Source organism: Gigantopelta aegis, chromosome 4, assembly GCF_016097555.1.
Source record: "Gigantopelta aegis isolate Gae_Host chromosome 4, Gae_host_genome, whole genome shotgun sequence".
Classification (NCBI taxonomy): domain Eukaryota; kingdom Metazoa; phylum Mollusca; class Gastropoda; order Neomphalida; family Peltospiridae; genus Gigantopelta; species Gigantopelta aegis.
In genome coordinates this window covers 51,827,474-51,844,524 of record NC_054702.1, presented here as the reverse complement: position 1 = coordinate 51,844,524, position 17,051 = coordinate 51,827,474, and the positions used below count along the sequence as shown (strand labels likewise).

The following is a 17,051-nucleotide window of genomic DNA, read 5'->3' as shown; positions in this document are numbered from 1 at the left end:
CTGGAATTTGATTAACTTCTGTATATTGCATTATATCGTATATTAGTCTTTTGAAAGTATTGCCTCATGAATGAAATACCTCACTGGTCAGCATGATCAGAAGAAAATTAGTCCTGTCGGAAGGTGCCAACAATTGGATGTGCCAGTAATGTATCAAATGTCCCTCCTATTATTTTCAGATTCCTGCCACTCACTTCAGGCGCCCGTGACCGACTCTCTCCCCCTTCCTCGCCTCTCTCTGTCTCTGTCTCTCTCCCCCTTCCTCGCCTCTCTCTGTCTCTGTCTCTCTCTCGCACACGATGTAAATTGTACATTATTTCGATTTGAAACAGATACAGGTACGTGTGTGAATGGATTGTCGCTGGGGACAGGCATCAATAATGTACCGGTATAACAAAACACCATTCACAAGTACCATGTAACTTTAGGCGATGTCGTTTTAACATCATCATGTCAACTACGGCAGTCCGAGCTCTCCAGTGTCTTGTTGGACTCATCTTAGACTTTTTTTTCAGTTGAGTTGAGTCGCGTCGTATAGTGTGAACGGATTTCAGACACGACCGATTGGTCAGCGATCGTGGCCCACGACGCGACGCGACCGTCCAGTTAAGTCGCGTCGTATAATGTGATCTAGGCTTAAGCGGTACACCTTTAAACATGTGTAAGAACACACCTGTAAATGTGTGTAAGCGGTACACCTTTAAACATGTGTAAGAACACACCTGTAAATGTGTGTAAGCGGTGCACCTTTAAACATGTTTAAGAACACACCTGTAAATGTGTGTAAGCGGTACACCTTTAAACATGTGTAGGAATAAAAAAAATAAAACTATGTTTGTCTATATTTGTGTCTGTCTATCTATCTCTCTGTCCATCTCGCTTTTTCTCTGTTTATTTATTTGTTTGTGTGTGTTAGGCAGTAGAACATATTACCATTATTATTAATACTATTGTTACCTTTTCTGTAATTATTAACAGAGCCTTTTTGATCACTATGGTTTTTTTCTTAGCATATAATGGAGCATAATGGTATCAAGATAGATGCCAGAAAGGATAGCGTCAGAAGAAAGAAATGTAACACTACTGTTAATTAAAAATGAACAATACCAGAAAATTAAAAACATATTTCATAATATATTCGTTTCGCAACCAGAGAAATTTGCAACACCTTTCACATTTAAAAATAAATTACTTATTTGTTTGTATATAAATTACTAACGTGTTGTTTTGCGATTTCTGTTTTAGATAACTGAGTAGGCTGTAGGCAAAGTGGGATGTAGGCACAATGGGATGCACCACGTTCGTCAGCCTCACAATTTTACAATCCCAGTTTTTTTTCTCACATTTATGATCGAATTGAACGCCAACTGTTGCATAACCACCTGTCCAGCTAACGATATAAAACTGAAGGTAGAACAGAGATACAAGTTAATGCAACCATGTATTCGAAGACTTTGTTACCAAGCTGTGTTTGGCTCCTGGCATGTTTTGGTCTGTTTGGCCGTACTGCCATCATGCACCGGCGAAGAAGGTAAATGTAGTTTTATATATTCAATTCAAAATCTGGGGTTTTTTTTGTTTTGAATTTTGTTGCTAATATTGATAATTCAAAAATGTATTGTTTTTTCTTTCGAGAATACAAAATGAAATGGTAATTTTAATATTATTAAATGTATTTTAAATTGTTACTTAACTTCATTTCGTTCACCATTTCATTGTTGAATTTACCTTAATTGATAGTCAATAGCCGATGTATTTTGTATGTGTTGTGATGACGTTAAACATTAATTCATTCATTCCATTTCGTTCATAATTTCAAATTTTTGAATCAATTTGGGCAAACATTTAAAATTTAAAAAATTAAATCTTAATTGAAAAGGATCGGAGAAATACTGGTACAACAGTATAAAAATGAAGGCATTAAAAGAAAAATGATGATGCGATTTTAAACTTTAATTTCAAAATGGAAAACTTTTATCTCAGGCCATGACAAGATTAAAAACAGAAAATATATTGAATAAAGGAGATTACACGTATTTTCTTTAGAAAAAACAAGAATGTGTTTTAGAAGTAAAATGAATTACTAAGTTGGATAAAAATTCAACAAAAACAAACTTTATACAATAACGAAGAAATAATGGAAAAAACTATTTGGCATAGTGGTTAAATAAATAGAGGATATTAAACGAACTACTATGTATTATCAAGTTTAAGTCCCGAGTGAAATAAGTTTCCTTTGTCACGAGGGACATAAACTTGATAATACATAGTAGCGAGTTTGATATTCTGTTTATTACCCAAGCTTGGATGTTTATTGTGCCCCACCATAAATTGTTCTATGTGCATATTATTTAGAAACAAACTATAACGAAGCGCAAACTATGTGCGAACTCATTTACTTTCATCCGCGTTCGAAAGTAGTTCCTTATAAAATACATTTATTTTTCAAGTTATACATATTAAAAAACAAATATATTGTTGATAAAAATAACATTTTATTGACATTGTAAAACGAATATAGAAATGACAATTAAAATGTTTAGATAACAGTACATGTCCATTCAACAAGTTATTTAGGGCAAATCTGTCGAGTACGCTGCATCGTTATTTGGCGGCAAACAATAGTCATTGGAAAACAACAATTAAACAGAGAAAACAGCTGAATCTAAACAAGTACCGTTTGTCTGAAGAATATGAACATTTTAATTTTCATCGGAAGAAGAATCAATAATAATACGTCGACGTTTAGCTGTGTTGTCAGAAGACGCGTGGTGAATAGTTGGCGACCTTGTTCGTGTATCATCGTGTTTATATTTGACAAGTAGTCCGGTAATGATCAGAAATTACTACTACTGCTATTGCTCGGTCAAGGTCGATATATGTCGCATCTGGTTTAGTACGTGCCCGTCCATAGGTCGAAGTCCCCTAAAGCACCCAATCAAATACCCGGTTAGACCAATGCATCATAATTTCTCACTGAGAAATTATTATTTTTATTTCCCCGGTTATGTGTGCCCATATGGGTAATAATTAAAGATAATAAACCCGTATTGCGCAAAACCAATATTGAAAAAGGCATTTTTTTGTCCAAGATTTACTGAATGAACTATGAAGAGTGTAAAGCAAAACAATATAAAATAACTTTAGTAAAATATGCCACTTTAATAAGAGCTATCAAAACATTTATTTTACATAAAAACTGATAACCCAATATTTATACCAATGAACAATAAAATATTCCTCCTCAGTTTTAAGACTAAAACAATATTTTAATAAGAGGTCAAGCAACATACCAAGTACTGAACAGGAATAAAGCAATTCCTACTTGATAAATAAAATAATCTGAAATGGGCTGCACTTTTGCTCCACAAATATGTGAATTTTAGTTCAGATTACCATTTTCAATTTTAAAAGAACCATCCTTATAATTATGGTTTCAATATAAAACAGTACATAGAACTATAGGGTTGGATACAAACCAAAATTACAGATTCAGTCCTTGGCTTTTGAAAAACTATGGCGAGTGAAAAATCGCACACCTCAAAACGCTTAGGCGAGTGAAAAATCCTACACAAATGTTTTTGTAAATAATTTCTGTTTGGTTTCACGTAAGAAGAAAAGTAAAAGTGTTTTGGAAATAACAGTATCGTCAACGTCCCTAACTGCGTTATGCTTCCAACTCCGTTCGGTTTGTTTTCTCGTGCACGGTTCGCACAATCAACATCCAATTTGTTGTCGTTTGCTTGTCGTTCATCGAACATTTTCATTAACAATAAAGTTCAGACAAGTAAGTATCTCAATACAAAACGTTACAAACCCTTAAAACCAATAATGTTACCAAGTCGTACGATATCTGGAGAGTGGATACAACCTTTGGAGTAGGGGTGGGGGTGGGGGGCACAAGCTATATTGTTACCTTTATCTAAATAGAGTAGTACAACCCCCCCCCCCAAAAAAAAAAACCCCACTTACATTTTCGTCCTGGGGAGGGGAAGTGCCTCCCCACCCCTGGTTCCTACGGACTGTACTACTACTACTACTACTACTACTACTACTACTACTACTACTACTACTACTAACAATAATAAACGGTGCAACTTCATTTCACTTCTAACCTAAACTGGTCTGTTATCTATTTAAAGCCATTTATAACCACTCAAGAAATAAAATTAAAATGGTTCCAATATAGAATTTTACACAGGATACTGACTACCAACACGTTTGCTTATAAACTAAAACTTATTGACAGTGAAATGTGTACTTTTTGTCATGAAATGCAAGAATCTATAGAACATCTATTTTGGGAATGTAAAGTTGTTCAGCTTTTTTGGAACAATTTTTTGAATTGGTTATTAAAATCTTGTAATCATATATTTAACCTAAATTTATCATTTGAACTTGTTATATTTGGATGTAAAAGTAATACTAAAACAGATAATATTTTCGATTTATTATTATTGTTAGCTAAGTATTTTATATATAAATGCAAAGTGCAAAATGTACAGTTAAACATTACTCATTTCCAAAACGAAGTTAAACAAAGATACCTGATTGAGAAACATATTCACTACAGTAAAAACTGCTTTAATAAATTCGTTACCAAGTGGGCAATGTACCATTCTCTGTTTGATATATAATCTTAAAATTACTTTTGTTCATTCATTTGTTTTCATCAGCCCCAACAGGTCACGTAAAATTGATGTAAAGTAAAACACCTTCATATCTGTATGCCTATTGTATATCCTACTTGTGACGGAACATGCTCTTATTTTTCGCCTGTGGCGATGTTAATTGTTGTGCCGTGGGCAGCTTGGTTACGTAATACCCCCGCGCGACGGTGGTGGAGCTGCGCCCTAATACACACTTAGAAAAGGTGTGGAGGCCATGTGGCCAGTAGTTACGTAATAACTCCGATAGTGCGGTTTATGACCGGGGTATTGCTAGCGAACTGGTGACAGTAAGTCTGGCCATCTAAGTGAAAATACCGACTCTGGGAGTTGTGGAAATATCACATGATAGGTGAGGTACCGCGTTGTGCCCCCAGGCGATATTCGCTGTCTCTGAGATTTTTGAATAAATAGATAGGATTTTAGAGATATCGAGGATAAACATTAGAAGTATCCAGGGGAACGGACGTCGTCCACTGAACGATCTATATAACTTCGGTCCGGACGTGGTAAATATACCGGCCTCGGTGGCGTAGTGGTTAAGTCATCGGACTACAGGCTGGTAGGTACAGGGTTCGCAGCCCAGTACCGGCTCCAACCCAGAGCGAGTTCTTAAGGGCTCAATGGGTAGGTGTAAGGCCACTACACCCTCTTCTGTCTCACTAACCACTAACCAACTAACAACTAACCCACTGTCCTGGACAGACAGCCCAGATAGCTGAGGTGTGTGCCAAGGACAGCGTGCTTGAACCTTAATTGGATATAAGCACGAAAATAAGTTGAAATGAAAAATGTGGTAAATATATTTTTCTGCTCTGTTGTATAACCTTGATGTGATTGATGTGACTTTAAATATTTTAATACTGTATTATACCAATATTATTTAGACAGTGTTTCCGGTAATCTGACGAAATAAATTGTAGGCTTCACTGTTCTAAAATTATTAAAGCTTAGCCGGTCATCCTAGAGGACCTAGGTAAACTGTAGGTTATTGTCTTTATTGTGATATGTACCAGTATTAATTCTGTATTACAAGGTTACTGAATGAGTAGTTAAGGGTTAATTAAAAATTAACCAGTTAGGAATAGAGTTGTAATTCCTTTATTAATTAAGTTCCCCTGGCAGCGTTTCTCAATTATCACACGTGTGTGTGTTGTATCACGGTGAAGTGATTAGAATATTGTGTAAACTGGACACCTAGTGATTAACTAATTAAGTGATTAGTTCTGGGTTGTTATATTTGTTGTTGTTAATTAACTACTGCGGCAAGTACATTTGTCAGCGTAGTGTTAATACAGATTCCAAAGTGTATTGTGTTTTGTTGTGTTTTCTAGTGAACTAAACGTGCTATATATATATATATATATATATATATATATATATATATATATATATATATATATATATATATATATATATATATATATATATATATTTATATAAGATCTTATCTCTGATTATACCTAGAGCCGAGCCACTCGGGTATTAGACTGCCCGATGCAGAGAGATCTAATAGATTCAGATTCCAAAGTGTATTGTGTTTTTGTTGTGTTTTCTAGTGAACTAAATGTGCTATATTACATATACTTTATATAAGATCTTATCTCTGATCATAGCTAGACGAGCCACGCGGGTTTTGAACTGCCCGTTACAGAGAGATCTATTAGATATACAGTTAGGAGAGATATTTGGATAATCGTGTTTCATTCAGTTACGGGTATTATAGGATCCCTGTGACAGGAGTGAAAATTGGGGCGCTCGTCCTGGATCTGAAACGGGACATGCATATTTAAAAAGTATTGTTTGTAAATGGGGGCTTTATAAATTATTTTTACAAATTAACTAGAAGTAGCAACGTTGTTCACTAGAAAATTAATTAATAATAAGTGCGTCATATCTAAACATGGATAAGAATTTGCTGGATAGGCCTACGCTCAGTGTAGTGGAGGTTAAGCGAGCACGTAAGGCCGAGTTAGTTGAAATCGCGAGTGAGCGGGAAATTGATTTAACATCAGCTAAAACATTAGGAGATATAAGGACAATTATTATCCAGGAAGTTTTTGGTGATAGTCCTGTTATGGAAGAAAGTGAGATTGTTCCAGAGATAGATATAAATGAGTTGAGTGTGGAACAACAGTTAGCTCTTAAAAAGCTTGAGTACGAAAGAGAAGAGAGGGATAGAGAAAAGGAAGAGAGTGATAGAGAAAAGGAAGATAGGGATAGAGTAAAGAGAGAGAGGGATAGAGAGAGAGAAAGAGAAGAGAGAGAGAGAGAGAGAGAGAGAGAGAGAGAGAGAGAGAAGAGAGGGATAGAGAAAAAGAAGATAGAAGTAGAGAAGAGAGAGATAGGGATAGAGAATTCCAGATAGCAAAATTAAAAGTGGAACATGAGTTAAAGTTGAATACTGAAGAAGTTAGACGGGAGGAAGGAAATGTTTTTTTTGGAAATGCGCGGTCAGTCTAGGATCGATCCCCATCGGCGGGTATATAAAAGACCATGGTATGTGATATCCTGTCTGTGGGATGGTACATATAAACGATCCCTGGCTAAAAAAAAAATATGTAGCGGGTTTCCAAGATGCGAGTCCAGGGATTTCAGCGAGGTTGGGGTTATAGACTGTGTTGAGCGAAGTTTATATGGGGCCATGCTCCCCCAGAAAATACATTTCAATTTTGTTTTAAGCTTGGGCAAGTAAGGATTTTGACCTCCAATACCCTCCCCCTGCACATGCACCCGATTCCTCTCTAAGGATTATATGTCAAAATTACCAAATGTTAGACATCCAACAGCAGATGGAAGGAAGGATAGGATATGTTTTATTTAACTACACACTCAACACATTTTATTTACGGTTGAATGGCGTCGGATGATTATTAAATCAATATGCTCTAACTTTGATGTCGTTAAACACCCTGCCCCCCCCCCCCCCAACTTTACCCTTTCCAAACGAAAGAATATTTATTTGAATTTGTCGATTTTAACACGTAAAATTAAGAAGTGAAAACGTTCATTGTCTACTTTAGTATATTTTATTAAATAATATATACATGATTACTGTGTTACTAGTATACAAACTAAACTTTATAACACTTTATAAAATATTAATTCTGAAATAGGAAGGTACGATTGTCAAGATCAAACCGGTTTTAACGAAATACTTTGGTACCGTATCCTTAACCGAACGTTCTTCCTACAGCGCAAGATTTCTCTTTTAATTTTTTGAGACGAACCCTACAATTTGAAATCGGCAAACGCACGTGTTAACTGAAACTGACAACAGGCTGTGGCGGCAGAGGCGACGAATCGAGCGTATACTTTTGACGATCTCCGTTCATAGCGAACACACACGAGTTTTTTAAACGTGCATTTGAGCTTGTATTTCATATTTGTACATGATGTTATAATATGATAACCAGAGAATGTAACTTTAAGAACATCTTTCCAAAAAGGATAATTTATATTGCATTTTCTTGCTAACAAACTGATTCCCATATATAATTAAATCATGTATTGATACCTTTGTAATAGATGAAAAAAGATATATCCATTTTGAATCATTTGTAAGTAGTCTTCTTATTCATGTTGATTTTAAAGCTGTTATATAGATTGAAATATTAATTATTCTTAATCCTCCGTTTTGATAATCTTGAATTATAGTTTCACGTTTTATTTTTTCTGGTTTATTTTCCCATATAAAACTATAAAATCTTTTATTTAACTTTTGGACTAGTTGTTCAGATTGGAGTTGGTAATGAGATTAGTAAATTTATTATTTTAGGTATTATTAATGTTTTTAAAACAGTGAGTCTGCCTAATAACGTACATTTTTGTGCACTCCAGATTTTCATTGTACTTTCCATTGTACTTTCCATTTCTAATACTTTTGGTTCAAAGTTATCTTCAACTATATCTTTTAAATTTAAAGAGAAGCGAATTCCTAATAAAGTAAACGTAGTTGAGCCCCATTCTAATTTCCATCTAGTATGATGAAAGACTTCATTTGAGAACTTTTTTCTGCCAATCCATATTGTCTTTGAATTAGAATAATTTAGCTTCAAACCTGACATTTTTACAAAGCAGTCTAGAGTAGTAAGTGTGCCGTACACTGACTCGAGCGATCCATCCAGAATAATCATCTGCATACTGCGAAATAAGATATTCTTCTCCATCAATATAAATTCACTTAATATTCTTGTTATTGCGTATTAAACTGGTAAGTATTTCTGCACATATTATAAAAAAGTAGGGCGATAACAGATCGCCTTGTCTGCAGCCTCTGTATAACTTAAAACTTTCTGATACATGTCCATTTTGAATTACAGTGTTTGTATACAGTGTTTGTATCCAGGTCTTTATTGAACACTTAAAATTAAAAATGTCTAGAGTTTTTTGAATAAATTTCCAGGATAAGGAATTAAACGCCTTTTCAAAATCGATTAATAATAGCTGACCTGGTATTTTATATGTTTCTGTGTATTGCATAACAACAGCGACAATGCCATTTATGACAATACCAACTACGAAGACTCCAACGACGACACCAACTACTACAACAACAACCACAACACCAACTACGACGACGCCAACCACAACACCAACTACGACAACACCAACCACAACACCAACTACGACGACGCCAACCACAACAACCCAACTACGACGACACCAACAATGACGACACGAACAATGACAATGCCAACTACGACAATGCCAACTACGATAATACCAACAACGACAATGCCAACTACGATAATACCAACTACGACGACGACAGGTAAAAAAATAAATCACATGTGAAAATAAAACCTACTTAAAAACTTCACATGTCAAAAACAAAATATAACTTCAACTTTAACCATTAGAAAACTTACGTTGGTGCAGGGGTGTAACATTCTCTTTGAGAATGGCCAATACAGCACAAAATTGAAGTTTTGAGTAAAATTCAGTATCTGTAAAATTCTATGATATTTGTGTTTTTGCACAGTTCTTTACACTGTTTTTGTTTGTCTTGAATTTTTATATTGATGTTGATCATCACTTTATTTATTTGCATTACCATAGTTTGACACCCAATAGCCGATGTATTTTTCGTGCTGGGCTGTCGTTAAACATTCATTCATTCATTCAAACTTACGTTGAAAATCAGAAAGTCATGGCATCAAAAATGTCGGTCTAAAACAATATTTTAGTGTGTTTTTCCATGTTATCAGTCAACTCTATATAGGGTGTCCATAGTTATATGCACAAAATTGTAGTAGTCAGTGGCGGATTCAGAAAATCCATTTAGGGGGGCCCCATTGACATGAGGCGGAATGTTAAGGGAACTTTGGGGGAGATTTGGAGAGGGATCGTAAAAAATGTTTTTACAATTAATATATAATATAATGGGACCCACTAGATCCGACTCTGGTACTTCACAAAATGGGTTTGACAAGAAGGGAAGGTGGTGATCGGGAGGGATTATGACCTTGATTTAGCGAGGACAAAGCTATCTAATGGTAGAACAAACGTGAGTTAGTCTCTTTGGAATACAAACTTGTTCTTAGTCGGTAACAAGTGTATGATTCTCGATTTAGATCAATGTGACTTATGCTGTGAACACAGTGGTGTTTTAGACTCCGACGAATGTGAGTGCACATGCAGGCCTAACTTCTATGGTGTCACCTGTGAGAAAAGTAAGTGTCGTTTTTGCATGTATAATTTTATAATATGTTCTAGTGGTGTCGTTAAACAAAACAAACTTTAGTATAATTTTATGGTACCATTCATTTTGATATGGTACGAAACGTAAACATTACCTCCTGCAAAATATAATACTTAAAATACACATGTATGATATTTGTGAAAAATATCTGAAAGCAACACGAACATTCTGGAACAGATAAGGTTGGCAGTTACACCTGTACTCTTATTAGTAACCAACATGCAGGTAACTGTGATTAAGTGCAGAACTGAAAGTACAGTTACTTTACGTTGGCTGTTCCAGTAGTTGCTGCGTACATCCTTGTATCAAAAAGGAGACTTTAATATAGCTAATTTGATGGTAATTTGTTACAAATCTTTTTTGATTTGCAAGAGACTTTTTGTAAAATGTTACGATGGTTGTTATTGGTTCAAAACGTAATACATGTACTATGTTTTAATAGAAGTTTAAAAGTTACATGCCAGTTTGACGCAAACGGACTACCGATATACACCGTGACATTATCACCATCTTATATTCTTCCAGACTGTTTCAGAGAAGCAGTGTCTGCGGCACGTGAACGAATCACATATCTCTGTGAAAGTACTGCGTACACTGCTTCGTGTGCTACATCCTGCAACGCTTGTAGAGGTAACACAACGATAGCTTTAGCTGATACACAGATAATACCACATGAGTGGCCGTTATATAGATGATAATACATACTCCCCCCCCCCCCCCCCCCCGGGTCCCGTTCCACGAAGCTATTTTAGCACTATTAATACCGTAAATACCTACCATCGCGACCTTAATTTGTGTTTACGATCGCCAGCCCGTTTCCCGACGCGGCGTAGCTTACTATCGTAAATTACTGTGGAAATTTACAATAGGTCCGAGGCAGTTGTAAGCCACTAACGTAGATGTAAAATGGCAGTTAGATGATGATTTGATAATTTTCTAAGAAAGACAGTTATTACTAACTTATTGTGTAGAAATATATCTAATATATACCAAATATCTTTTATGAAACTCGGCGTTCTATGACCTTTACACAAAAATACGGCAGATAACTCTCATGTCTTATGCATTCGGCAATTTTCGCTTAGCACACAAACTGACAAAGTTACTTCTTGGAAGTTACTTCTTGGATGTCCGATACCAATAAATACATCCAAGATGTTCCGAAAAGTCGGTAACCAATATATTATTTAACTAATTCGCACTTCTTTTCATATATGTATTAATCATTAAAGGGGCACTTACGACTACCGTAAGGTTGCTTCGTGGAACGGCTGTAAAGTTTACGGTGCCGGTTGTAAAACTCACCTTAGGTCACTACAATTAACCTTAGAAAGAAAGAAAGAAATGTTTTATTTAACGACGCACTCAACACATTTTATTTACGGTTATATGGCGTCAGACATATGGTTAAGGACCACACAGATTATAAGAGGAAATTCGCTGTCGCCACTACATGGGCTACTCTTCCGATTAGCAGCAAGGGATCTTTTATTTGCGCTTCCCACAGGCAGGATAGCACAAACCATGGCCTTTGTTGAACCAGTTATGGATCACTTGTCGGTGCAAGTGGATTACACCTACCCACTGAGCCTTGCGGAGCACTCACTCAGGGTTTGGAGTCGGTATCTGGATTAAAAATCCCATGCCTCGACTGGGATCCGAACCCAGTACCTACCAGCCTGTAGACCGATGGCCTGCCACGATGCCACCGAGGCCGGTCACAATTAACCTTAGCTACAATTCTTTCGTGGAACGGGGCCCTGCACCCCGTTTTACAAAGTGATCCTAGGCCTAAGATCACCGTAAGCACGTAAGAGTCTCCCGTAATCACAAGATTACATCGCTTTGTGGAACGAGGCCCTGGTCACCATCTAGTGTGTAAGAAAACTGCTTACGAGCTGTGAGCGCCGCCCCCCAACCCCCCCAACCCCCCCCAAAAAAAAAACAAACACAAAAAAACCCCAACCCCCCCCCCCCCAAAAAAACCCCCAAACAAAACAAAAGCCGTAATTTTTTGTAAGGCACAAGAGTACATGCTGAGGTGTTTTTTTGTTTTATTTTGTTTTTACTTTTATTAGTCCCCTACCGTTCTGAAATTTTGTGTATAAGTTTATCACATGCTTTAACAGACTTTCATTGCGATTTACCCATTTTTAATGGAGTTATGGCCTTTGAGATTAAGAGATGTGAACATTTGTTTTCTAGATTTTTGCAATGCCTGGAGATAACAAGGTGAAATTTAGCAGTACTCTCAAAATGCTTGTTTCATCTTATAGCATGGCTACACTAGAAATACAGTTATTTGACTATTTTTAACTTTAATTTTATTTTATTTTATTAGTATGCTGTAGTTGAAAAACAAAAACAATACTATGAACTAATGTGCTGTTCAGTAAACGATCTCCTTAGGAAAGCGCAAAATAATTAAGCATTAATTGTATTAAAACAATAGCCACAATATTCACCGGTACCGTGTGTCTGGTTGTCCTACCCACCACTACGTTAAGCTTTCAAGAAAAATTCTATCCCAACAGAATTTAACTATACGTGGTATGTACTGTCCTGTCTATGGGATGGTGCACATAAATCCCTTGTTGCTAAAGGGAAAATGTAGCGGATTTCCTCTACAACCATACGTCAGAATTACGAAATGTTTGACACACAATAGCCGATGATTATTCAATTATTGTGCTCTAGTGGTGTCGTTAAACAAAACAAACTTTAACTTTAATTTCACGTTTCAGAACGGAGGTGTAGAAATAGTGACCAAAGTTTCTGTGGGGAGTTCCTACGAAGAAATATTATCCTGGCAGTAGTAGGATTCTGCAACGATCGTGATGGCGACGATTGCCAGCGGCTTTGTCGACGAGTTTACCTAAGTAAGTAACTAGTTTGATAAGTAAATAACTAGTTTCAGTCAGTATATAACTAATTTTGCTAAGTAAATGAGTTGTTTTGCTAAGTAATTAAGTTTATTTGCTTAGTAAATAACTAGTTTTGTTCAGTTAATGGCTAGTTTTGTTTTGTAAATTACCAGTTTGTCTTAGTAAATAACTAATTTTGTTCAGTAAATAGCTACTTTTGTTCAATAAATAACTAGTTTTGTTAAGTAAATAGATAGTTGTGTTCAGTAGATAATTCGCTTTGCTCCGTAAATAACTAGTTTTGTTAAGTAAATGGCTAGTTTTATTCATGAGAGCGACTTGAGTCTGCTGCCAGTGTTAAAATGCTTCCAAACAATACAGGCCTTTGAACGACCACAATTACTAATTAAATATATTTTCTTGTTTGTGAGTACCAGTCGCTTTATAAATCTTAATGTTTGAAATAGCTCATATTTTATTTTACATTTGTTTTTTTCATATAACTTTTTGTTCCGTTGTATGAAACGTATAAAACTGGCTCACGTAAGAACTTACACCCAGGACAGTCGTTAAAAGTCCATTAGTCAAAATACGTCACAGTAGCAGCAGCAGATTCACAGGCGGGTGGGCAGGGGTTTAAGTGGGAGGGATGGGAATTCAATTTTTTTTTTTTTTTTTTTAAGATACATTGTATCCTTTGTTAAATACCAAAATAAATGCTACTAACATACGTTTGATTACAAGGGTGTTGTGTAGCTCAGTCTGAAACAAAGTTTGTTTTGTTTAACGACACCATTAGAGCACACTGATTTATTAATCATTGGCTATTGAATGTCAAACGTTTCGTAATTTTGACATACACTCTTAGAGAGGAAACCCGGCACGTTTCCATTAGTAGCAAGGTATGTTTTATATGCACCATCCCATTGACAGGATAGATGGATAGATTTAGTTTAACGTGCTCATGTACTACTAGGGTTTCGCCCATCCAGAGTCCGACCTCCGATAAGATTGTGGTCTGACTCGGGATGGGGAGGGGGGGGGGGGGGGGTAGATGAAAATGGGCAGAATTTTAAAAATAGCAATTAGTAAAAAAACCTTAATAGAATTTAAAAAAATAGATAAAAAGTTACAAGCCAAAAATAAAAAGAATTGACTGCTCGGCCGAATATTCATATTATTTAGAGCATTTTAGGACAGTTCAAAAATAAATAAGAGAAAGAAGAGAAGATCGGACTATTTAATATTTAAAAAAAGAAAGAAGTAATTTCGACATAAAAATTTGAACGAAGGTCTAAAAGTTTAAAGTCCAATCGATATGTCCACGTGAGTGGCTTCGTTAGGGCCGTTAGGGTGCACAGCTTGTAGGGACGAGATGGGTTGCATCCCGTCAAGAAAACCCCTAGATTGAAAGTCTTTAGACATTGAAGGTGTAGTGCTGTGCTGAAATACAGATCTTGAGAAGCCGGATCCGTGTGAACGAGAAAGAGTATCAGACTACTGTATAGTCCAGTCGTCATGGGTTGATATAGTGGTGCGGACGGGCCCGACTCCGGAGGATACGAGATGGTATCAATATAAAACAAAGTAAAGTCTAGAAAAGAGTAGTAGGGGCCGACCCCGCTTCCTATTTCTTCTTAGAGTCAATCTTCCAGTGCTGCTAGGACAGGCTCGGATATGTTGAGACTAAACCCGAACAACCGTGGCGTTCATATACCATACGAGTCACGGAGAAACAAGTCTACATAGTCAGCCGGAGAAATGACATGGAGGCAAGGAATCTCGCTAAAAAAAGAATCCAACCTGGTGGTCAGGCTGTCGAAACGAGACGCGTTCCAGCGTTCAATCAGTTCCAATAGCCGCATACATCCCAGTAAAAAACTCCATTTCTCTGACAAAAACAAGAACAAAATGAAGGATTCCCAAGTCGAGCACACGAAAGCACGTGCAGTATGCACAAGTGAAACAAACACGTCTTACCGCGTCGAGCTCCAGATAGGGAATGCAGACAGGGTAGCATATACCACGGCCTTTGATATACCAATCGTGGTGTACTGGCTGGAACCAGAAATAGCCCAATGTGTCCACCGACAGGGATCGATCCCAAACCGATCGCGTATCAAGCAGGCGCTTTATCACTGGGCTACATCCCGCCGCTTACACATTGTATTTGTATCCTTTCTGAAATACCAAATTAAATGCTGCTCATGATTTCATGGGCTGACTAGCTCAGTCCAAAAAAGGTCTCCTGAGGTATTTGGATCGTAGGATCAAACCCCCTCGCTGGACCCATTCTCTGATTGTTTTCCGCCATCCCATCCAGTGCCCCACGACTGGTATATCAAAGCCCGTTATATGTGCTGTCCTGTCTATGGGTAAGTGCTTATAAAATATCCGTTGTTGCTAATGGAAAACCTTAAGTCTGTATGTTAGAATTATCAAATGTTTGGACATCCAAAAGCCGATTGTTACTAAATCAGTGTGCTTTAGTGATGATTTCAATGAATTTATAATTTTATTTATTATATCTGTTTTATCTTTGCAGGACATACGCTTTTCAGCCAGTCGTCGTAAAACTCGCATTGTGCTCCTTATGAAAGATCTTGGAGAAACAAGCGAAACAAATAAAAATAATAATAACAGCATTACTTGAGTTTCATTAATTTGTCTTCTATTTGGTTTTGCGTGCAGCATTTGACATTATATGACTGATAGAAATCAGATACGAGAAATTAATCGTTCGTTTAAGTCTGATGGGGAAACTGGATTTGTTTTATGAATGGGTCCACTCCACAAAATGAACATTTGTAGGCATACCAGTGTGTGTGCACGTATGTGTGTATTTGGGGGGGGGGGGGGGGGGGGGGGGGGGGGAACTGACATCGGGAGATTAATTTTGTTTCCCATTCCAACTGATGTCTAAAGTCGCGTATATCAAAGGGCACCGGTATGTTCTGTCCTGTCTCTCTAAAATGTACTTTGTTCTTCAAAATGGTTGCTGTTTGCGTGATGCATGTGTAAACTATGGAATGTGTTTCGGTGTGTTGATAAACAGACCTGGACGTTCTTTACTAGGATGTCTGTGGTCAAAACGTATGTTTTAATATTTCAGGTTCCACATTTTTTATTGAAGAGTATATATTACAGAATACACCATCTGTCAAGGACCTTTAAATTCTATTTTCAAAAACAAGAACGGCTTTTGGAACCCCTCTATTAAAAAATCCTGGATTCGCGCCTGAAGTGTATTACTATTGTCTGTTTATACTATTATGTACTGTTTATATTAATACATACACAAAATAAATAAATAAATAAAATGAATGAATAAAAATAACAAAGAAAGAAAGAAAAGAAGACAGACAGACAAAATTTGTTTGCTTGTCTCCCATCCAATTGGCACAAATATTTTAGATGTCAAATTAAATTAAGACAAACATTTTATATACATTTTACAATGCTAATTTGTATCTCTTTCCTGGTAAACATCAAACATTTTAATGACCTAAAGTGTATTAAATGTTCTTCTTAGCTTATAAGGAACACTGGTATATACTTATTTGAATAATTGGGCGGTTTAATTAAGTTCCCCTGGCAGCGTTTTTCAATTATCACACGCGTGTTGATTGTATCACCGTGAAGTGATTGGAATATTGTGTAAACTAGACACCTAGTGATTAACTAATTAAGTGATTAGTTCTGGGTTGTTATTATATTGTTGTTGTTAATTAACTACTGCGGCAAGTACATTTGTCAGCGTAGGTTAATACAGATTCCAAAGTGTATTGTGTTTTGTTGTGTTTTCTAGTGAACTAA

At 36.4% G+C, this 17,051-nt stretch overlaps 1 protein-coding gene across 1 annotated transcript; it reads left to right on the top strand.

The window, feature by feature from the left end:
* The first annotated feature begins 1,375 nt into the window (after positions 1–1,375).
* On the top strand, positions 1,376–15,880 carry LOC121370707 (ras guanine nucleotide exchange factor P-like). The gene is made up of 6 exons (XM_041496118.1): positions 1,376–1,531; positions 9,158–9,441; positions 10,244–10,342; positions 10,897–11,001; positions 13,116–13,250; positions 15,781–15,880. Exons 1-6 carry the CDS (start codon positions 1,440–1,442, stop codon positions 15,807–15,809), a joined length of 744 nt encoding a protein of 247 aa, XP_041352052.1. The 5' UTR covers positions 1,376–1,439; the 3' UTR covers positions 15,810–15,880.
* The last annotated feature ends 1,171 nt before the right edge of the window (positions 15,881–17,051 follow it).